A 24,616-nucleotide genomic window follows, 5' to 3' on the forward strand; every position below is an offset into this window, starting at 1 on the left:
ATGGTTTTCGGGTACATTACTTTCTCATGATAATATTAGCTTTTTAAAATAGGGCAGACGACTCCATAAGATGTGTGTGTAAGATGAACGTGGCTATATTGTGATATTGAATCGGTCCGAAACGGCAGCATATCCCCTGGATACCAATGTATTAATTAATTGTACCTAGTGGTGTTTTCGCGTAATCGTGGCACTTGCCTAGAAGTACAATTCTTATATCCGGCTTGAACCGGATTGTAAGGACAAGCCAGAAATAGGAGGCATTTGGGGTCTCAAGCCGTATTTCGAATTTCTACAAGAGTCGTTCCAGAGGGATACAATCCTCTGAAATGATATTGAGGACCGTCACGGGACCGTGGCACTGTAAATTGCTTCTCTTGATCTTGCGACGCTGTCGCAGCATCTAGCAAAGCATGCTCGTCAGTAATACTAGTTTCTATCCTGCGTGAACCGGATTATAAGGACATAAGGGAATAACATGGTACTCATGGTATTCGGGTACATTACTATCTCATAATAATCTTAACTTGTTAAAATAGAACAGTCGTGTCCATAAGATGTGTGTGTAAGTTGATCTTGGCTGTAATATGATTATCAATTCGTCCGAGCCTTCAGAATAACCGCCGCCTACCATGGTATTAATTAATTATACCTTGCGCCAGTCTTACAAAGTCGGGGCGTATGCCTAGAAGTACAACTCTAATACTCAGCATGAACCGGATTATAAGGACACGCCAGAAATAGGATTCATTTGGGGTCCCAAGCCGTATTGCGAATCTCTACAAGAGTCGTGCCAGTGGGATACATTTCTCTGAAATGATATTGTGGACCGTCGCGTGACCGTGGCACTGTAAATTGCTTCTCTTCATCTTGCGACGCTGTCGCAGCATCTAGCTAGCAAGCTTGCCAGTACTACTAGTTACTATACTGCGGGAACCGGATTATAAGGATATAAGGGAATTACATGGTACTCATGGTTTTCAGATACATTACTTTCTCATAATAATTTTAGCTTGATTATATAGGGCAGGTGTGTCCGCACATCTCTGTGGAAGATTCTCATGGCTATATTGTGATAATCAATTCGACCGAGCCTGCAGAATAACCTCCGGCTACCATGGTATTAATTATTTATACCTTGCGGCAGTCTTACAGAGTCGGCGCGCATGCCTAGATGTACAACTCTAATACTCAGCATGAACCGGATTATAAGGACTGTAAATTGGCACTGTAAATTGCTTCTCTTCATCTTGCGACGCTGTCGCAGCATCTAGCTAGCAAGCTTGTCAGTACTACTACTTACTATGAACCGGATTATAAGGACATAAGGGAATTACATAGAACTCATGGTTTTCGGGTACATTACTTTCTCATAATAATATTAGCTTGTTAAAATAGGACAGACGTGTCCATAAGATGTGAGTGTAAGTTGATCTTGGCTGTAATATGATAATCAATTCGTCCGAGCCTTCAGAATAACCTCCGCCTACCATGGTATTAATTAATTATACATTGCGCCAGTCTTACAAAGTCGGGGCGCATGCCTAGAAGTACAACTCTAATACTCAGCATGAACCGGATTATAAGGACACGCCAGAAATAGGAGGCATTTGGGATCGCAAGCGTATTGCGAAATTCTACAAGAGTCGTGCCAGCGGGCTATATTACTCTGACGTGATATTGAGGGCCGTCGCGTGACCGTGGCACTGTAAATTGTTTCTCTTCATATTGCGACGCTGTCGCAGCATCTAGCAAGCAAGTTTTCCAGTACTACTAGTTACTATACTGCGTGAACCGCATTATAAGGACATGAGGGAATTACATGGAACACATGGTTTTGGTGTTCATTACTTTCTCATAATAATCTTAGCTTGATCAAATAGGGCAGGCGTGTCCGCAACATCTGTGTGATAGATGATCGTGGCTCCATTATGATATTAAATCGGTCTGATCCTGTTACATGTACCTTGGCTACCAATGTAATAATTAGTTATACCTATTGACGTTCTCGCATAGTTGGCGCGCATGCCTACAAGTACAACTCTAACAGTCTGCATTAACCGGATTATAATGACACATCAGAAATTTTATTACCATATTCATTGTTTAGATACACTAAATAATTAATATTCAGTCAAGCCTCCGTAAGACTGCATGTAATAACGTCCAAAAAAATGCCTCAGTTCGCCACTGCGCGCGCTTTGCTAGTTTCGCCTATCCCCTCCATCCGGCCGCACATAGCGAATAAGATGTAAATTTTTTATATAATATTATATTTAAAGACTTGTATTTCAACACGCCCTCAGCGGAGCCAATGTAATAGTGTTGTGGCTGTAAAAAGTTTATGCCAATAAAAATACTATTGAATTGAATCGAATCGTATTTGGGATCGGATTTAGGGAACGGTCGCACGGTTTTTCATGGTCGATATAACGACCTATTACAAACCGCTCCTGTTAATTGTACGTTCATCGAATTAAATGCTCATGTTCCGCCGATGTTCGTGTTATTATACTGTTTAACAAATAACAGAATTGAAAGAATATTTTGAAAAGCGTTTTGGCTAATAAAATTTAGTTTCAACGAGTCAGTTATAATTAAAAATATGTTTCTTGAAGAAGTTTGGAACAGATTGTGGAAAATTGAAGCTTTATTTTTCATTAAGAAAAACAATTTACTAATGGAGTACGGAGCTTTCGTCTACTCAAAGTCTTATTGTCGTTCCAGCACGATCCGTAAAATTTCTTCTGAACTACGCCTCCCTTCAAACTTATGCATGGCAAAACATCTTGAGTGTTGATGACAATTATTTTATGATTGGAAGTCTTTGGAAATTATAAATATAATAAAGAAGTTTTAGATTAAAAGCTTTGGTTTCAAGCACTTTGTAGTCTTTAAAATCTGGCTGGATTCTATTCAGTAATATGTGTTGAAGAACGAGTAATCCAGACGAAGATATTTTTAAATAAATTCCGTTCAATATGTGATGGATGGAGTACAACTGAATATGAATACAGTCAAAATTTAAATGGAAGATAAATTATTGCAAATATTTTTCAGTGAGATAAACAAATTTTTAATTTGCAATATGATTTTTATTCATTGTCCTTATTACGATTCAAAATTGTACTTGTATACAAATTACGGTCAAAGGACTGAATATTTTCTTGATTAAAGGATAACTAGCAAAGCTTTAAGTTTTACCAAATTATAATTATTTAAAAAACTGCTATTGATCTTATACAATATATTTTCAATTTTTACTAAATATCAGCACATGACAAAAATATTTTATTATTAATCAGGTATTAAATATTTATTATCAATTTTTAATCGATATTTTAAAGCCTAATAAAACAATAATTGTACATATAAATGTCTTTCTTTACATTAAAAAATTCATACCGCTAAGTTAAAGGCTGAGTACATTTTCATAATTAATAATTACATAGATATATAATTTTAAAATATCAGTTTTATAATAGGCTTTAATTTCTTTTTTACTGAATATATGTTTATATATATATTTAAAATTGTAAATATTAAATATTTACAATTTTTTCAGCATTTTTGATACAGTGAATTGCAAACAAAATCGCCGATGGTGCCACATAGTGTCACTAGAAAACATGGAGAAACAATTATCACACTGAATTTTTAAAACTTCTTGGGTTGCATCTACTCTAACTTTTACAGCTGGAATCTCAATTTTCGTTAGTATTTTAAAATGTGCTAGGCCCTGATTACGTATAAAACTAATTGCACATGTTTTTAAATTACTATTATTGGCAATATATCTACTAATTATATCTTTATCAGCATGAACTTTGATTAAGTGCTTTATGAATTTATATGTAAAATTGTTACAAAATAAACAAAACGTATAGACATCCTTCTTCTTGACACTGTAATAATTGACAACTAGTGTGTCAAGTCTCATTATTTTCACACAAGCCTCTTTAAGCTTACTATCAGATTTCATATCTAAAGCAGAATAACTTTTAGGAGAGCTTTCAACAGATTCCTTATTGAAACTAGATTTACTCTCTAGTTTACTGTTTGAATAAAAGCTTGAAATTTCATCAGGCATATGAATATGCTTAGGATCAATTTGTTGAATGGTGCAGTCTTTAATAACGAGCTCATTCTTAAATTGTTCTACATTGTTTTCATCAATTTGTTGAACAATACTTTGGCTTTCATGTAGATTGCAACCACTACTACCTGTAATACATTTGGAAATTAGTTGTGCTTCAGTGTAGTTCTAATACCTAAGTAAAAAAAAAAGAAAAATATCATGAAAATATACTTACTTTGGTGCACGCTAGAAGGTATGCTGGCAATTTTTTATTGGAAATCCATCTTGTTAGAAACAAAATTAACTTCTCTTACGTTAATTTTATGCAATTTATTATTAATTACATATTCATTATTTTGGACAATGTTTAATTCTCTGTTTTTGCCTAGAGTGATTTTATAAACATTGAAACAAATTGTATGCATTCAGACCTTAGGTAATTTTTTCACTGATACAATCTATCTAATAATTATAAGAGAATATTTACCTCCAGAAAAAAAACCATTATCATTCATTTCACATGTAGCACATTGACATTCTTTGTTATTGGGTCCAAAGTAATTTTGACCATAATATGTGACTAACTCTTCATCTTTTTTTATTTTCCTAGTAGTTAAGATAATCAAAAGATGTTTCGAAACTGTGAAATATATACAATTGGGATAACAATCATGATTTACTAGTGCTGCAGTTCCTAACATCAGTACTGGATCATTATTTCTTGTCCTTTGAATAATTGAAAAGTTAAGTTTTCGTTCTCTTAACAAATCTTCTCTTTTCGTATCCATAGTTTTATAAATTCCTGCTAAACATCTTATTTCAACATTCTTATCAATATCTGTTTTGGCAATGATTTTGAGACCATTTTTTTCATTTTCATAACGCCTACATTCTTGAATATTTACTAGAGAATCAGAAGATATTGTTCTTAAATAAAATCTCATGGGTTCATTAACCCAGGTAGAATATTTGATGCTAAAATGATAATATAATTTATGCTGCTGAAATAAAGTTTTCAATGCTTCTTCTACTTTTCCAATTTCTTTGTCATTAATCACCATTCTTTTTAAAATAATTTTCTCTGCAGCCTTTTTGTTTTCGTCAGTAAACGAACTGATAGGATGTATTTTGCGAGTTACAAATCCTGTATATGAATCTAAGATAGTATACTTCATCAAATCATCTACTTGCATCAATGCCCAGCTGCTCATACCAATTTTTTTATGCTTCTCACTTTCCAGTTGTAATTCAAACATTTTTTAGATACGTCAATTCTACCTATATGGTGCAAAATGTGAGACTCTTATTTGTTATTTAAAATCATCATATGTAATATAAGTTCACAATTGATCTACTTGATCTACTATCAATAAAAAGTTGTACTTTTCATTGATTACAAGCAAAAATAACACAACTTACTTCGTTTGATTATATTTATATAAAAAAAAGTTTGATACGCTTAATTCTACAAATGTTTCTCAAGAATGTTTAAGTATATCAGGCGCCTCTCAGATTCTAACCCAATAACTACTTCAGTACAAGCCAGAATAAAAAATTCAAATTTACATTATTTATTATTTGTTTACGAAAGCAAAAGTAGCAAAGTTGATATTTTAAGATTCAAACAGCATCTGACTCTGACATGAATATCTATTCCAATTGTCCGCATTCCAGCTACACATAGCTTGACTCAATGTCTCAATCCCACGGTTCTTAGGCAAATATATATAAGAACCTCTGAGACTCCAGTATATTTATACAAAAAATCGGTAAGTACGATATTTAAAAAATTCTTCGAGATTTGCTCGTTACATGTTCATTGTTAAAAAAATAAATTGCTTTCAAATTGTGTTCTTCTTGTAAATTAATCGACTTGTTTCAGTTTGATGCTATGATGAAAAAAGACTTGATGGAATGTTTACCTTTGGGTGCAAATGACGAAATACATTTACCATCAAATAAAATGATCAAGATGATGTGATGTGATGATAAGAAATCCAGGGTTACTTCCAAATAGAAGTATTTAACATATATAAAAAGTTTTTTGAAAAATCTTATTACGCAGCAACTTTAAAATAAATAAATCATACCTGAAATTCAAAATTTTTTGTATATTTTTTAAAGAATTTTGTCATGAACGAATTATTTTTAACTTAATTTAGTATTGGGCATTTGAAGGTATTTGAGATTTTGAGATGTCATAAGCTTGAAAGTATATAAAGAATTACTAAAGAATTTGTAATATGAATACCGATTACTCTATTTTTATTTTCTCTTCATTTAGTTTATGATTTTAATATATATCAACACCATAATTTAAAATGTTTGTTGCAATATTTTAATATTTAAAAAATGTTTTATAGTTATATATTTAGACCAAATCAATAATTATGAATAAAAAGTAAATTGTTTACATATTATTTCTTAATGGTTCTATTTTCGAAAAAATTCCTTGACTGTAGAAATTATAAAAATAGTAAAAAGTTATTGATATATAATGTGATAAATAGCAACATGTTACATTTAAAAAAAATATTCAGCAAAAAGATATGATTTCTATAAAATTTAATCTAATATTAAAAATATATAAGTGTTAACATTTATTTTGAATATTACCAATATAAATAAAATAAAGGCCAATCGTGTGATGATTGGAATTAAAGACATCCATCAATTCCATCTGATTGAGATTAAATAAAAGTTACGTAATTCATTTTTATCCTGTAGATTCTATAAACAAAATAATGAAATACTTATTTGTGATATGTGACAATTTTTGCTAAACATTAAAAATTGAATGAGTTTATATTTCTATAAATTAAAATAATTTCACTAACTTTTGAGCTTACGTAATGTACATTTTAATTATTTGACTATGATTTTGAATACAATATAAATTATTATGTAATATAAAATTAAAAATAGAACAGCAAGTTTTTAAATTCTTTATTTATTCAGAAATTAAAAAAAAATAATTTGACATATAGGCTGTCTTGTGAAACACATTAGCATTATATGCATTATGATAACTTATAAAATAAGTTTTTTGAATCTCTGTTCTCAGTGCTCAAAATTTATAGTAAATTTTTATCAATATGCTAAGATAATAAAATTTTTATTACTTTATTTTATATTATTAACTTTTCTTCAAAATAGGTTTTCTTAATAACATTGAATATATTTTTAATATATAATTACTAAGAGTATAACAATTACAATTGTAATTTGGAAGAGCCATGATAAAACATTATTAATGTTAAACTGACATGTAACGCCTAAATCTAATAATTTTGATCATTGAATGTTTTAAAGCTTTAAAACAGCTAGAAATATATTAATGAAAACAAGCAATAAGTTAATACCTATTAGGTATATACTGCACTAGTTATTGCAATAAAATCTTATTTTATATGCCTGCTAGGAGAACAATCTATTTGAAATGAAAGAGAGATAATACTTAAATTTCACGTTGATACTTATGCCTATATAGAAATGATTCAATTTTTGTCAGAAACTTTTTTAGATCCCTTCTTTTTAATAGCCAAGTCGACCCAAGTTTGGATATTGCTTATTGTTACATTAGACTTTGATGGTGAATCAGCTAAAAATTTAATGCATCTTTTATGTGATGGAGTTTTGCCAGCATCAATATACTGTTTGAAATAACTGTAAATGTAGCCTGGAATATGATTTCTTTCAGGTACATCAGCTTCTCCTTTTTTTAGATTTCGCTGAGTATGCATCCATGAACGTACTTGGCCTTCGGTTCTTAATTGAAGGTCAGGATCTTCTGTAATCTCTAAGAAATGATTAATTTCTACAGCTGAAGGGACTTTGTATTGCAAGTTTAGTGCATTAGGAAAGTGCTCTAATACTGCTTTTATAGCTGGCTTTTTCCATTCCATTCTGAGTGGACGATATTTTTTGGATGTTGAGGCTGTAACAAAAAAGTAATAGGATTGTATACTATATACTGAGGAGAATTAAAAAAAGATATGTAAATATTTAGTACCTGAAGTCATCTGAATATTTGAGCTGATGGTTCTTTTTGATTTTAAAGTTTTAATTGATGGGGTATTAATTTTTGAATAGGCAGTTTGTTGTTTGAATTCAGAAACTGATGTTATAGGATTATAGTTGGTTTCACTTGATTGCTGTTCATCATTGAATGATTGATCATTAATTAAAGAGCTTTCAGGTTCTTCAGTGCTATCAAAACCATTTGATATCCCTTGAGCTTCTCATACTTGTTTTGCAACTTGAAAATTTACCTCAACAACACTTTGCCTATAATTTTGCTTGTGTATTCCTGGTGTATGCCCCATGTAACTGGCTAAATTTTGAACTTCAGGCTCTTTGAGACCTTTTTGCATTCCTACAGTAGCAACTTTCATTCGGATGCGTGTACCTTTTAATGTTTCTGGTTTCTCTGCTTTAGAACTAGTAGCAAACTTTTTTAGTACATTACAGGCAGAAACAAATCCAAATTCATCTGCTGACACATCGTGTATGGTAGCAAAAATGAAAGGATTGTTTTCAAAAATTAAAGCTTTTGGCCTGAGTGATAATAAATAATCTAAATAAAATTTTATATCCAAATCAAAAACTATTGGTACACCTCTGTTACGTTTGCCACGTGGAATTATGAGACACTCCTGACCCTGAATTTTCAAATGTTCATAATCTTCCTTTTCAAGTCTTTCTACTTCACCAGGTCTTCTTGCATTTACTGATTGCAAATAGCTTAAAAGTGCATCACGAAATCTCTCATATTGTTCATCGGAATACTTTTCATCTAATTTTTCATGTGAGCCAACTATCACTTCCAGTAAATGTTTATTTAGCAAAATGGTATCAGCGTCACTAGGCAATTCATTGACTTTATTTCTGTCTCTTCTACCCTGTGTTTCAGCTATTGTTTTGCCTATACTATAATGCCACATTTTTCTCAAAACAATATCAAATCTTTGAACCAATTTTCTTTTATCTTCTTCTTCAGGGCCAATTTTAACTTCATAAATCTCGTACACATGTTTTATTAAATTAAACATATCATTAGCCGTTGCTGGTGATTGCATAAAGTTACTATCTGGATCTGGTTTTCCCATGATTCGCACTGACTTGATAAAATCATCATAATATTTTTCATTGAATACGTCGCATAACTCTGAAATATTTGGATTAATTTCCTTTATCAACTTTAAAAGTGTGCCCAATCTACTCAAACTTGCTTTTACTTTTTTATAATTATGTTTTTGAGTTTCAAATCTGGTAGCTTCTGCATTCAGCCACATAAAAACCGTCTTATCAAACTTTATTTCTTTAACAGCTTCTGTTTCTCTCATTTTGGATATAATTTTTATAGAATCTTCTGATGCTGACTCATGATAATCTCCGTTAGTCGCTCTTCCTCTTGACTTTACGACGTGTTTCTTCTTGAATGAGAGTTTTGAACAGCACTTGACATGTTTGCGCAAGGAGCTCTCAGAGAAAACTTGTGTACAGTGAAAACAAGGTAAGTACGATGAAATAGTTTTACCACTTTGTTTTGGTCGCCTACGGACAACATATTCTTGAGCACTTCTAGCACGTAAATTGTTCAAATGGTTCGCCTTAATCCTAAGTACAGCTAAGATTTTTTTTCGTTTCGTCAAAATGTTCTGCACTTTTTTACCTTTATGATTACTGCCTTTCTCAATTAATTTTAACTTCTGATTTTGTAATCTTTTGAGTTTTACAACTAATCTTTCTTCAGGATGTTTTTTGTCATAATGCTCAGGTAATTTTGTAAATAAAATAGTCATATTATTATTCTCATCTTCAATAGCCTTTTTAATACAATAAAAGCATGCATTTTTCTTGCAGCCATCTGTGCTACATGGTAATACCTCATGACATTTATTTTTTAGAGCTTCTTCCACTGATTTTAAATTAATATTGACTAACGAGGTATCTAAGCTACCCAGTCCACTTACTTCTGAAGACTCATTTAATGATTTATTGTTTGCATCAATATCCTTGAGAGAAGGATTTTTATATGTTAAATAATTTACATTCTTTGGTAATTTTACTGGTAGTCTATTATTAAAACTTTCTCTCAACTTTTTCTTAGGTGATACTTTAGATTGAGTTACATCTGCACTACTTACATCTTTTGTGCCCTTCTCAATCTCATCAGGTGAATCATATAAAATTTTGTTATTATCTTGACATTTTTTTGCTGTAGTAACGCTACTTACATTATCCAAAGTTTCTTCTTCTATATCACTATAATCAGATGAAACAATAGGTTCACTGATATCAGATTTAGATTCTTTGTCAGCTTTCAGATTATAAATAATACTTGATTCTTCTTCTTCTAAGGATATATCAGAACAATTGTTCCAATCAGTTTTACTGCTTTCTGAAACATTTACATCTTTTTTGCTATGACGAGCACTTTCTTTAATTTCTGTGACTATGTGAGAAGAATCGCTTGAATCAGAGTCAACAGACTCTGAACCACTGGGCAGGTACTCTGAACCAGATGTTATAGATTCTGCTTCACTGCAGAAATCTGGTAAGTCAGAAGAACCTTGATAAGTTATTTTTCGAGTTGTCATTTTCTCCACTTTGTTTCCTTCAATTTCCAATGATGTCTGAAATGACATAGGATCAAATTCTTCTATCTCATCTGAATCACTTTGGTTGCCTTCAAGTATCTGAGCTGAAATATAAAATAAATATTGTTTATTGAAACAAAAATAAATTAATAATGATTTACTAGTGAAAAATCTTACCAGTCTCTGGCATTTCTTGATATTTCTCCATCTCAGACAAGTTTGCCCACTTCTCAGGTTATTATACAGGTTATTATACAGTATCAGGTTATTATAATATTACAGTACATTCAATTAATATTTCAACAAAAAAGCGGTAGAATGATTGAGGCAGAGGGTATATGCCGGCAACAGGTGACTTAGCATCAAAAGTAACGTATGATCTGAAGTTAGGTCTGATTAGTGATACTATACAATAAAAGAGATGTGACATAAACCAAAGAACGCCTGTGATTGGCTATCACGTTTGACCTCACAATGGCGGCGATCTATTTACTTATAATAGGATTAGCATTCAATGTAGATTTTGGTATGTCGGTTCACAGAATCCAATGCATTGTTATGTGCTCTGATAAACTGATTTTTTAGAGATATTTAAGTAGGAGTAGATCTATGAAGAGATCAATGGCCATATATTCCGCATACAATTTGGATTTGAATTACCTACGCTGTCCTATATTTCTATCGAATTTACTATTCAAGATGTCTTAAAAATTAGTTGCTAGTGCCCAATCTGTTTTGGGAGCTACATTTCAAAACCTTATTTAAAGCATTTAATCAAATTGCTCAGCCTTCAAATAGTATACGCAGAGCTGAAGATGGTATCAAATTATAATTGTACGCAACCATAAAGATAGATTGTTAAAGGTATCTTAACTTGAGATGAATCGATTGATTCGTAGCCATATAAGGTTTTTTTTCGATTTTTTTTATAAATACTTCAAACTGCCTGATTACAATACTGGCACTTTGGGGAGATCCCCAAACTGTCAAAAAATCTCGTCAAACTGACCTTTTCCGATATATATATATATATATATATATATATATATATGCATAAAATATAATTTATATATATATATATATATAATAGATATATATATAATATATAATATAGATATATATATATATATATATCACAAGCCAATTGCAAAAAATTATTATAAAATTCATACAGATCAACACAACAATTCCGATTTTCATAAATCGCAAAGCCTCCTTTGTAAGAAAAGAAATACCGTTACAGCTACCACTGATTCAATTACTACTGATTTAATGTCTCCATCATCAAATACGACAATTAATAATACGATAAAGAGAAATGAAATAAATGATACTATTGCCTGTGCTTTTATATTGCTATCATTACTTGTGCATGAAATTAGCCGTAACACAATTAAAAGAAGGAAACCGTCGATTTGTTCAGAAAAAATATCTGATGAAAAAAATGCTATTATGACTGTCGATTCAACCTCTCCAATATTATTTGTACGTAAGACTAGCTACAACAAGATTAAAAGAATACAACCTTTGAAAAAATTATTCGATAAAACATGGCACGCGCTGACAATGTTAATTTAGAAAAAATCTATAACAGTATTTCTTTAGAAAATTTTTTAAGGTTCAGTTTATGGACAGATGATTAATTTATAATAGATCAAATTTCATAATCGAAGTGAAAAATGTTACTTTCAGAATTATTTAATATATTATCGATAATGTTAGACTTAAGGCAATAAAATTATTTAAAATGTTAAAAATTCGATACTACAAGACATTGCACGTAAAATTTGTGAAGCACTGTGCCGGGATCTGTCTGAAGTTTTTTTAAAAGACGGAAACGAAAAAGTGAGTAAATGAAAGTAAGAAAGAGAATAATTCTTTTATAACTGTATTACTATAATTTTCGCTAATTTCTCTTGATGTCATAGGGTTCGTATTTTCACTGTAGTAGAAAAAATATTATTTTATAACGGGTCTGTGCACGTGACGCTCGTTACAGCCGCCGTCATCAGAAAATAATGAGGAGGAATTTTAGGTTGATGAATTAAGAAACGATGTCCAGGTAGCACAACTATGCCATTATGGGAGTGGTTTAGCTCCTAGGCCCGCGGAGAGCATCGTGCAGCTTACCTAAGCTGAAAAGGCGAAGGAACGTAATGTGCAGTCGCAACGGGCGATGGAGAAGCGGGAAAGAATAGCGTTTAAAAGAAGCAAGCGGTTATTATAAAATAGATCGTATAATAATGTAAAAGATAAAGGATCCACAATAGCACACTAAGGTATACAGGTTGAGGGAAAAATATGGAAACCCCGGAAAATTCGGAAAACCGCATGGGAGGTCATACCCTATGTAACTTTCGATGAGGAATCCAACGGTGGCCTCTGATTTGACCTTGATTCTCATTTTTAAGGTTATTTCAAAGTCAACCTAATTTTTCATATGGGAACCCCTATTTTTTATATCAAAAATAGCGATAAATTTTACGGGTGGGAATGATTCAAAGATAGCGTGACCCCTAATCCTCCTTGAAATCATGTATTTTCAAAATCATCACATCTTAACGTCTGGATAGCTGAAACAGTCTGATTTCACAAAAGTTACAGCGTCAAACTTTCCTGTAATAAAAAAGGGAACTATTACCGTATCGCCTACCATTTATGCCCGCACGTTTAATTTTTGAAGATATTGAGTGTGACTTTCTCTCATCCAATGAGGATTTTGTCGTACCAATATCTAAGGTTATGGCGATTGACTTAACCATTTAATTGACATGTAGCTTCGTCTGAGAAAACAATATTTTTTTTAAAATACAAAAACAGGGTTGATTTTTGCTAGAAAACGAATAAAAAGCAATTTAAAATCTGTCTTTCTTGTATTTTTTTAGAATTTTGAAAAAAGAAGACAACTCTTTTTTCACACTGCACAGTTCATCTGGATCTCATTTTTTTCGCAATCTTCATCTTTCATTTTATAAAATAGAAAGTCATTACTCGTACTTTGAGCATAAAATATCGTTAAAATTGTCAAAAACTGGAAAGTCACGTTTTTTTCGTCAAAAGTTACGTTTTTTCCTCTCTCATGGGCTGTAAAGCTAATTGTTTATTAGAAATACAAAATTATTTTGAAAGCATTTGAAAAAAGTGAAAATTTTAAAATAAAATAGAAGTGCTTTTACAAATAATAATTAAAAAATTGTTATCCTTTAGATTTTAAAATTTTATTTGTTCTTGACTTCTACTAATTGGAAGTTTTTAAAAAAATTTGAAATTTTTTAAATTTCTTTTGTACTTATAGTTTTCACATTATTTGAAATTGAATTTAATTACAAAACATTATTATTATATCTTGTATTGGATGCTACAATACTATTTATAAAAGTTATTTCACTTTCATTTTCCAAATCAACAACAAAATTCCAACATCTAGCAAATCGTCCATCAAATAATTGTACATACGATTCGCAAGAACGTTCATTTTGTTTTTCAGAGAATGAATGTAAAACATGAGATTTTATTATTTTTCCATATATGCGGCTATGTTTGATCGGCAATCCGTGTTCAATCAACAAATAATGTTCGATTTTTTTCTCAGTGCCTAAATATCTAGTGTTGTACATCTTAAAAATTTTCTGAGTGCTAAGAAAATCAAGGTTTTCAGAATAATGTTTAACAATTTCATCACTATTCGGAATAACACGTCTTTTCAAAATACAAGTATGATGTTTTACTTTATATATCTAAATATTTGAAGATTGACCCAATTAACATTGTGAATAGCTTTCAACAAAATTACCTTTGCGCTTTCAAATGAAAAATTTGAATGAATATACAGAGGACCCTAATCTGCAACACTTTTTACCAAATGCAATAACTGATGCACATTATTTGTCATTGCTTTGATTGTATATAAAGATTTGGTTTTGTACACAAATTCGATCAATATTTCGTCAGCTCTATTTAAGTCGTCATAAGTTATATCGTTACGCAAGAGTATGTGCTAGCTATTGATAAGTAAGTACCAATGTTTAAATTTTTTTTGTTTAAAACAATTCTCAATATAGGTATACTGTAATATAAAACGAAATTCTCATACTCTTTGGCTTTCCAATTTTTTTTGTCACTTAGTGATTGGAATAATCTGTATATCTGGTGTGGTACTTTAAAATTAAGCATTATCATGTCTAAATATTTTATTTTATCAACTGTTAAATCTTTTAAATAATAATCCAAGAATTGCTTTGCCACTTCACCAATAAGGCAATGCATGTAATTAGGTACACAACCTGATATAATATTGAAATATTTCATAAAAAATAAAGGTGATACATTTTTAACTTAAAAAACACACGAGTATAATCTTACTGCTTGTTCAATGTGGTCGATTTTTTCATTCATATTTATAAATTTCGGAACTCTTCTTTTGTTCGGATACCTCCAAAAAATTTTCCGGGATGTAAACACCATGCGCACGCGTACTGGCGATTAAATTGTTTAATATACTGCATGGATACTCGAGTTACAGCATCTGCACAACTGAATAATCTTACTAATTTGATTTTTCCTTTAATAACTATATTAATACCATTGTTTGCTATATTGTTCATTTGCTATACATTATTTTAACAAATGGCTCTAAAAACGTGCTCATGTTTGGTTTTTCTTGGTCGAAATGTAAGCCTACAATGATTATATTTTTTAATATTTTTTGTGGTGGTAATTCATTAGTTTGAAGGTATATAGGCCAAAGTGAATACTGCGAGCTCTCAAAACGAAGAGTATCATCGCTGTTGAATACTCCAGATACGTAATTTTTTCGAATATTATTCGGTAAGTTTCGTAAAAATTCTTGATATTTCCGACCGATATATAAACGCCGAAAACTAAACCCATTGCATAGAATTGATAGTTAACTTTGGGGATGAGTATTTTACTCGGAATTTGGCAATACTGACTTTAAAAGTAAAGTATTAATAAGAGTTATAACGTAACATATTACAAAGAATGGCATTAACATGTGTAACCTAAGAGTGAAAATCATCAAAAGTATGTCGGTAGGAGTTCAGGTTACTAATCTATTAACGCTTCTGAAAAATATATTATTTTCCAATAAATCATCGAAATTATTAATATTACATATTTTCTTCCCGTCAGATTCTAGTCTGTTTTCAGATTCGTTGAACTCGATCATTTTTTCCCTCACGTCTAATCAGTCGATATTTACGTTAGGTTATTAAGGTAATTCTGCAATTTGAAACAAGAAGAAGCTTTTATAAATGTTTCTTGCAAAAGTATATCATTGATGAGATGATTTGAAATGTACTATGACAGGGTTTTAGCTCGAGCTCTTTTCGGGCTAAATCAGCTATATAAATAAATAATTCTCGCGGATTAATATTTTAATAAAGCGAAGTGCGCTATCCAAGGCGACCCTGTACGCCAGCGCGAACAGTGCTTGGGTCCAGCTGCATCAGCTTGCCTCCTTCCTTACGTAGAAATTCGGCCCGCGGAGAGTGTCGTGAGCTACAGGTCACTTGGCGAGGGACAACCTAAAGAGTCTCGCCGCGAAATGGTTAAGCGATAAGGCTGGTGTATCGAAATAAGACACTGCGGATCTTAATAGAAATGAATCGTATATTTAAGCACTCGCGAGTACATGCAAGCGCGCGTGTTGACGAAATGTGAGCGGCAGCGAACAAGGCGACAACAAAACGCAACGCGCCGATCTTGTCTGCGACCGAGCATGATCGGACGACGAATTCGTTTAAAGCGGCTCGAGGCAAGACGCAATGCCGAACAAAATGACAGAATGCGTAGGTTGGGCGAAAAGCTAAAGTAACAAATGCAATTCGCAAGCAATAGGAGAGAGAGAGCCAAAGGAGAGAGAAAAGAATCGAGTAGGTACTTACAGTTGTTGTCGTCGGTTGTTAGAACGATAGAGACGCGCGTACAATAGATCGCGACCACGCTTACTCCTAGCCTACGCTCGCGCGGGCGTCCTCGCTTCCAAGCTTTATAGCTGACGGAATTCCTGTCAGCATTCACTATGAGTCTTCGATCTTCGGGCTTGTATAATCGCCTCTGCGTACTCGCTTACTCCTCCGTAATCTCTCGTAACGCAAAACAAAGATGTTGCTGTCAGACTAAGCTAGCGTCCGTACCGGTCTCTGCTCGCATGCCAACTGACTCATTACGCGCTCTCTTTCTCTCTCCCCTTCGCGATCGCGCTCTCTCCGCGACATCCGCGCTAAGGACTATCGATAGTATAGATCGTAGGGATCGACTCTTACCTTGTTCGCTGACATTTCAACTGCGCTACAAATTACAAATTATTATAATGCATGGTATGGTATAAATATGATTAATAAATAAACTGGCTGCAGGGAGAGAGAAACATAACGAGAATGCGGCTCGTTATAGTACATATAAAGGTTGAATTAGTAATTGAAGTAGCATTAAACTTTTATGCAAGTACTTTAATACATTATTATTATTGACTGTTTAATATTTACCTTATTAATTTGTTTTAGTTGGTTTCGTAACGTATCTCTTTAGTTTTCAGACTTTTCATGAAATAATTCTCTCTTATCACAACGAAGTTCCCACATTCGCAATTTTTTATAGGGAATAACTTCATCGTAATTTTGTTCATCAACTGATTTGTGCAGATTTGTTGCTATTTAATTATCACAACTTCCTGTAAGTAATTTTCTTTTTTTTTTAATTTGATTAGTACATTAATTCAAAGCTAATTAATTTTATTATTGTATAAATAGTGTTTTATATTTTTTTAACCTTGAAGTTGTTGGCGTTGAGTGGATTAATTCCTTGGCTAATCGATTTGGATGCTCTGTTATCATAGTGGTATATCTGCTAGAGGCTGCTTCTATTTCTTCTTTTACTGTCTTTATGTTGATATCCTTCCTTATATATTTATTTGTTACAAACCATGGTGCATCTGTGATATATCTTAATGTTTTGTTCTGTAATCTTTTGATGATGTCAATGTTGGATTTAGTGGCTGTACCCCAGAGTTGTATGCCATATGTCCATACTGGTTTTATTATTGATTTGTATACCAGTAATTTATTTTTAATTAATAGCTTGGAGTTCCTCCCTAGTAGCCAATAATATTTTCTTGTCTTTAAGTTTAGTTGTCTCGGTTTAGTCCTGATATGATCTTTCCACGTCAGTCATCGGTCCAGATGCATTCAGAGATATTTTGCTTTGTCTCCTTGTGGAATTATTTTATTGTTTATGTGTACCGATAGGCAAGATCCTCTTTTTTGGGTATAAGTAACTTGTATTGATTTCGTTTCATTAATCATTTGTAACGGGGTGTTTATCTAGCAAAAATGAGAAATTTATTAACGCATAAACTCCTACGATGCAGAGCTAACCGCCGCTCCGTTATGCACGTATAGTTATACGTGTATTCGCCTTTACGTCAGATGATTTCGTTTCAGTGTCTTCTTTTCAACTAAGTTAAGCTCACCTTAAGTCACTTGACTTGTGACACTCGATCTATCTTAGGTGTGACTGACTTTGTACCCAATCCGCCTAATCCCCTAAATGAAATCGGATTAAAATCTAAGCCTTTATAAATCGGTTAAGCTAATAGGAAACGAAATGACATAAACGGCGAATAAAATTAACTGAGTTTAATCGATAAAAATTACAGTCTTTTATGGGCCGAAAGACTAACGCACGCGAATAAGATTTTCAATTGATTATTAATATTCGGTGTGAGAGAGAGAGAGAGAGGGAGAGAGAGAGAGAGAGAGAGAGAATTCGAAAATTGCCGCGAAAACTAACGCTCGGTGCCAGTACAATATGATTCAAGATCGCGATTGACGAAATACTTTCGCACGTATTTTGTTACGCAACAAGAAAGGGAGGTGCACCTACCGTGCGTTGCACTTACGGTGATCAGCCGTAATTGTTGTAGAATCAACGGTGCTCCTCAAATAAATTAGCTACGCTGCCTCACTTCCAATCTGCTGCTGCTTTTATTGCTGCTCCTGCAACGCTGCTTTCTGCTGCCGCTACAATGCTGCTGCATTCACGCACGTAAAAAATAGTTCCAGAAAAAACTTTAATTGAATCGGCGAAACACAGTGCAAAATGAATTGGTGGTATTCTCGCGAAAACAGCTGAGACTTAGCTGACTACTTTTAAACTCTCGCGCGCCCTCTCTCTCTCTCTCTTAATCGTTTGAATTAACACGCGAGTAAGAGAAACGCGAACGGATCGATCAATTGAATCGACTACCGTTGCACATTATCCTCCATTTATTAAACCAGTTAAGTGCTGTATCCAAGTATTTCTGCATAATGCGAGTAGTTGTAGTTTCATTAGCATGTGATATTAAGATTACTGTATCATCTGCGTACGTGGCGATGTCAACATTTTTCATTTTAGGAAGATCATGAGTGTATATTAAGTATAATATAGAGCCAAGAACGCTTCCTTGAGGGACGTCGGCTTTTTTGTGTATAGATCTGTTATTTCATTACGAGGATGGTCCGATAAGTACTTAGTCTACAAAAGAAAAACGAAAATTTTGGAAAAGTGGCGTTTTATTTTTCAACATAGTCTCCTTTTAGTTCGATACACTTGGCCCAGCGATGCTCCAACTTCTTTAACCCGTCTGAAAAATACGTTTCCTCGAGGTCTGAAAAGTAGGCCTCCGTGGCAGCGATTACCTCCTCATTCGACTCAAATTTCTGCCGGCGAGTGACTTTTTCAAGTTTGAAAACAAAAAGAAGTCGCACGGGGCTAAATCTGGAGAATACGGTGGATGGGGCAGCAGTTCGTAGCCTAATTCGACCAATTTGGCCATGGCGACGGCGGAGGTGTGAGCCGATACGTTGTCATGGTGGAAGAGCACTTTTTTCTTCGCCAAATGGGGCTGTTTTTTCTACAATTCGACGTCGAATCGGCCCAATAATTCGGCATAGTATAGCCCTGTGATCGTTTTGCTTCTCTCCAGGTAGTCGATGTAGATTATACCTTGTGAATCCCAGAAAACGGTGGCCATCACCTCTCTGGCCGATGTGGCAGTCTTCCCCTTCTTCGGAGCACTTTCGCCGGGTAAAGTCCACTGTTTCGACTATTCCTTGGTCTCTGGTGTATACCAGTGGATCCATGTTTCATTGACTGTCACGAAACAACGCAGAAACTCCTTCGCATTGCGCTTAAACAGCGTCAGACATTGCTCTGAAGTTGTCTCACGGTTGCGCTTGTTGTCCGGAGTGAGCAAACGCGGCATCCATCGCGCCGACAGCTTTCTCATGCCCAAAATTTCAGGCAGGACATGACCCACGCGGTCTTTTGAGATGCCTACGATCTTAGCTATCTCGCGCACCTTCAATCGTCGACCTGCCAATACGAGATCGTGAATTTTTGACGGTCGCCATCGAAGGAGAAGAGTCACCGTACACAGCATCCAAGATTTCCCTTCTAAAAACAAGAATCAAATCACCGACCGATACTGCACTTTTTCCATTTTTCAAAAATCAACGGACACACTTACTTTCACAAGCTCTCAAAAATAAACTACAACTTCGATCCGGCTGAAATCTTGACAGTAACCATTGAGAAGTTGTACTACGTGATAGAATATTTCTTTTGCGAGAGTGGCGCCATTGGGCGGTGAGGCTAAGTACTTATCGGATCACCCTCATATTTATTCTTTTTTATGGCATCGTGACCATTTTTTTACATGGGTTTTGTATACAAGTGCGTTCGTCCTCTGAGTTTCGACCGCTAGGTCCGGCAGTTTCCTGCTAGGGCCGTCGACCGAATACGACAAGTTAGCGCCAGGCTGTGCCTGCCCTTCGTTTGCGAGAGGTATCTTGCTGGGTGCCTGGTTAATTTTTTTTGCTACGGGAATAGCTCTAATGTAACAGGATTTAATTTCGGTGAGAATTGGGAAAAAAAAGTCGTTGATTTTTAAGAGATTCCTGGCGTAATCAATATACGCTCTGTACTTTTTTAATGACTCGCTTCCTATTACACCGTCTTCTAATATAGGACAATTTTCCGGTACTAGGTGAAAATCTAGTACAAAGTTATGAAAGGTTAATGAAATTTTTCCTAATGTCGAGATACTTTCTTGCGAGATCCCTCGTAGTTCGTATCTGTCTAAAATATTTATGTGGACACCGTCTGGTTTGCTTGAAATTTTAAGTAGTGAGACTGCTGCCCCGGTGTCTACGATGAAGCTAAATTTTTGTTTAGTTGTATTGATTTCAAGCTGTATTCTAGGTGACTGACTGTTAAGATGTAAAAGGATGATTTTTTGTGCGTGCGACGTTTGAGGCGCTGTATTTACAGGGGCTCCCGGGCAGCGCCGAGTGTCTGGGAACCCTTGTCTTTTTCCGCCTGTTGAATTTTGGATTTCTGAGTTTTCGTTTTACGCAATCACTGTTCTAGTGTCCCGTTTCTTTACAGAAATTGCAAATCGAGGAATTAGTTTGTTACAATTTTTCTTGCGAATTGAAATTTACTGGGGCGCTTGTTTTTACTTTATTTTGGCCTAATGTGGCTGATGGTTGGAGCGGGGACTAGTGCTATTGTTAGCTGCCGCGCGAGGCTCCGCCCACGGCTGCTGTTTGGGCTGCTGCCGTTGCTGTTGCGTAGTTGGCCGAGTCTGATTTTAATTCTGCGGTATCCGATACCAACAGTCTTTCGCTGTGTGTTTTGGCCTATTACAAATTTGGCAGGTGTTAGTATACTCCGCTTTCATTAATCGAACCGGCTCTATTTTAGGTTGTATTAGGGCTTTTATTGTTTCGGTATTTTCCTCAGGTTCCTGTACATTGAATTCTCGTTCAATTTCTATTGCTTTAGTTGTGGCTAATTCTAAATTTTCGGCTTCCCGCATACGCGCTTTGATGACACAATATAAACCGCGGATGAAGAATTTTACTTTATCTCTTTCAAGTTGGCTTTTAAATTCAGCATAGTTTCGATTTTCCCTTACTGCTGCTTCAAAAAGTTCGTCAGCTACTGTTTTCACTATATTAGAAAATGTGACTACATTCTCACCACGTTTTTGTTTTAAGGTTGCTAATTCGCCTATTAATTGATTACAAGTTTTTGCTGTATCCGACCAGTAGGTATAAAAATTTAATCATTTGTTCTACATTATCAAACGTTTTTCCTTGCATGCTTTTAAGTGCCTCACCACTTAGTTTAATTGTAATTAACTTGGTGAGATCACTTTCATTGATTGTCGGGACTATGCTGCGTGCCTCTTGACAACCGTCGATAAATAAGTGTAAAGGTGTGTTAAATCCATCGAATTTAGGTACGAAGTTAACAGCGTCATTAAAGCTAAAATTTTTTATTGACGATACTATGTTTTGTGTGGAATTCATTAGTCCTGTTCTGAAAGTTCACGGCGTATAATACGTAGTAAATGGGCTGCTTGCAAAATTAGTTGTGTTTGTAGTGGCAAAATGTCGAGTTGGAGTGAAATCAACTTTTTCCAATTTATTATGAGCCATTTCTAGTGATTTGGAAGCGGATGGTGTATTAGTCATAGACACGTTTGTAGTGGGCGCGTTATACGTGTCTGAATTTTCAATTGCTGTTTCGTAACCTTTTTGATTTTCAATGAGCTCAAGTAATGGAATTTCAGTTTTATTTAATTTTAATTTTTCGAAGTTTATATCCGTAATAGCGTTAAGGAGGAATGCTGAATTTAAATTTTTACTAGTCATTTCAATGAGGATGTCGAATATTAGGTCATCTTTACATAGAAAGTCCAATGGGTTTGTATCAATGTAGTCTTGTAAATTATATTTTAATCTTTGTAATTCCTCGACTCGGGTCATTTGCTTTGTTTCGGTGGGTGGATGTCTTTGATGCAGATATGCGAGACATTCTGTAAGCGTAGGTTCCCTGTTTGTCACAATTTTTGGTTCTATTTCGCTAATTTTTTTAATTAGTATTTTGAGTATAATTAGTTTTCGTTCGTAAGGTGTTTCGACCATTGTAATTTTTTTGCGATAAGATCCTCATTACAAAAAATGAGGGGCCCCTAATTGTTATGTCTAGGCGAGGAGATGTTACGGCTAGACGTAATAATGTTTAAAATACTGTCGCGTTGGTAAAAATTGGATCTTAGTCAGGAGTTAAGCAGAGGTTGGTTAAAAGGATACCGCCTTTATTATACGTATGTAGCGTGTTTAGGTCGATAACTTAGTTTCTTACCTAGTTAAGATTGGATTTCAGAAGAGGTTTTTACAAACAGTCTCAGGTGTTTGCGCTTGATTTAAGATTTATTGTTTAAAGACAAGTTTATAATGCTTAGCAGAGTATAATTCCGGTTCTGAGTAGCCGGATAGCGAGACTTAGAAATAACTAAATCAGTATAAGTACGAGTACTAGGGTATGAGTACTAATATAAGCGCTAATGTAAACTGTAATATGAACTGCGCGAACTGTACATTGTGTGAACTGAACTGAACTGCTTTGCGCGGATCCCGATCCAGCCTTTTTATACCATAGGCTGATGTACCCCTTCCTGTGTTTTCGCCGAATTAATATGCGGTGAGTAATATTCGCGGAAATATTATGGAGAACGTGCTTAGACTAATCTATCCTGCTAGATAGATTTACAAATGTTCCCGGGAGGGTTGATACGATAGGAAATTAAATTACCGATATCCGGTTAGTTACCATAATCCGTTATATGTGACATTTAATTATCATAGTTCGTCACGTACGTTTTCGTTGTATCGTCGTGACAATATGGTATAAATGAGTTGAGAACTTACTACTGATCAAAACGAGTATCTTAATCCGCCTATATCTCTGAGTTGTAATCAAGAGATTTTAGAATTTACTGTCGTAGAAAACTATATAGAGTAATCAGAGATGACTACACGTAAGTTTAAATTATTTCTGTCTGTCTGTCTACAGGGTGGCCCATTTTAAGTGATCCACTCAGATATCTAGATTGCAGTGAGTTTTATCGAAAAAAGTTTCAGACAAAAGTTACTCAACTTTGAGGGGGCCATGTTTCTATGACCTTGGATTTGACCTTGGAGGTCATGTTCAAGGTCATTTCAAGGTCAACTTTGTTTTTTTAAATAGGAACCCCCATTTTTGACCCCGGATTCGGAAAGAGCGGGAAATTTTACGTCCAAAACGATATTTTAAAATTTTTTTTCATGGCCTTGAGAAGGTCGATTTAAGGTCAAATGCTTGAAAAACTGCCTAAAAGCGTTTTTTTAATTTTTAAGATATCGAAAAATGACCTCTACAAAATTTGTTCAGAATAGAGTGGGCCACCCAATGCACCAAAAACCTTTGACCTTTAACCTCATTTTGAAGGTCATTTCAAGGTCGAAGTGTTTTTTGTAATGGAAATCCCTCTTTTTAACCCCGGATACGCACATAGCGCGAAATCCGACGTTTGGATAAGGTATTGTGTTGAGTTTCGCGCTATGTGCGAATCCGGGGTCAAAAAGAGGGATTTCCATTACAAAAAACATTTCGACCTTGAAATGACCTTCAAAATGAGGTTAAAGGTCAAAGGTTTTTGGTGCATTGGGTGGCCCACTCTATTCTGAACAAATTTTGTAGAGGTCATTTTTCGATATCTTAAAAATTAAAAAAACGCTTTTAGGCAGTTTTTCAAGCATTTGACCTTAAATCGACCTTCTCAAGGCCATGAAAAAAAATTTTAAAATATCGTTTTGGACGTAAAATTTCCCGCTCTTTCCGAATTCGGGGTCAAAAATGGGGGTTCCTATTTAAAAAAACAAAGTTGACCTTGAAATGACCTTGAACATGACCTCCAAGGTCAAATCCAAGGTCATAGAAACATGGCCCCCTCAAAGTTGAGTAACTTTTGTCTGAAACTTTTTTCGATAAAACTCACTCCAATCTAGATATCTGAGTGGATCACTTAAAATGGGCCACC

At 34.1% G+C, this 24,616-nt stretch overlaps 1 protein-coding gene across 1 annotated transcript; it reads right to left on the minus strand.

Annotated features, from left to right (window-relative positions):
* Positions 1-3,561: 3,561 nt before the first annotated feature.
* On the minus strand, positions 3,562-5,334 carry LOC131664820 (histone-lysine N-methyltransferase KMT5B-like). Its single transcript, XM_058936219.1, has 3 exons — positions 4,566-5,334; positions 3,970-4,224; positions 3,562-3,620 (listed from the first exon to the last, which is right to left on the minus strand). The coding sequence occupies exons 1-3, from the start codon at positions 5,332-5,334 to the stop codon at positions 3,562-3,564; spliced, it is 1,083 nt and encodes a 360-aa protein (XP_058792202.1).
* Positions 5,335-24,616: the final 19,282 nt, after the last annotated feature.

This window comes from Phymastichus coffea, unplaced genomic scaffold (genome assembly GCF_024137745.1).
Source record: "Phymastichus coffea isolate CEN01 unplaced genomic scaffold, Cenicafe_Pcof_1.1 PCOF00003, whole genome shotgun sequence".
Taxonomy (NCBI): domain Eukaryota; kingdom Metazoa; phylum Arthropoda; class Insecta; order Hymenoptera; family Eulophidae; genus Phymastichus; species Phymastichus coffea.

Bases quoted from the DNA above. Each gene is read 5' to 3' on its own strand.
- LOC131664820 (XM_058936219.1), bottom strand. From the start codon at position 5,334: ATGTTTGAATTACAACTGGAAAGTGAGAAGCATAAAAAAATTGGTATG. The intron at 4,225-4,565 runs GTAAATATTCTC...AATGTATTACAG, and splicing joins TAATGGTTTTTTTTCTGGAG to GTAGTAGTGGTTGCAATCTA. The intron at 3,621-3,969 runs GTAAGCTTAAAG...CATGTTTTCTAG, and splicing joins TTTAGATATGAAATCTGATA to TGACACTATGTGGCACCATC.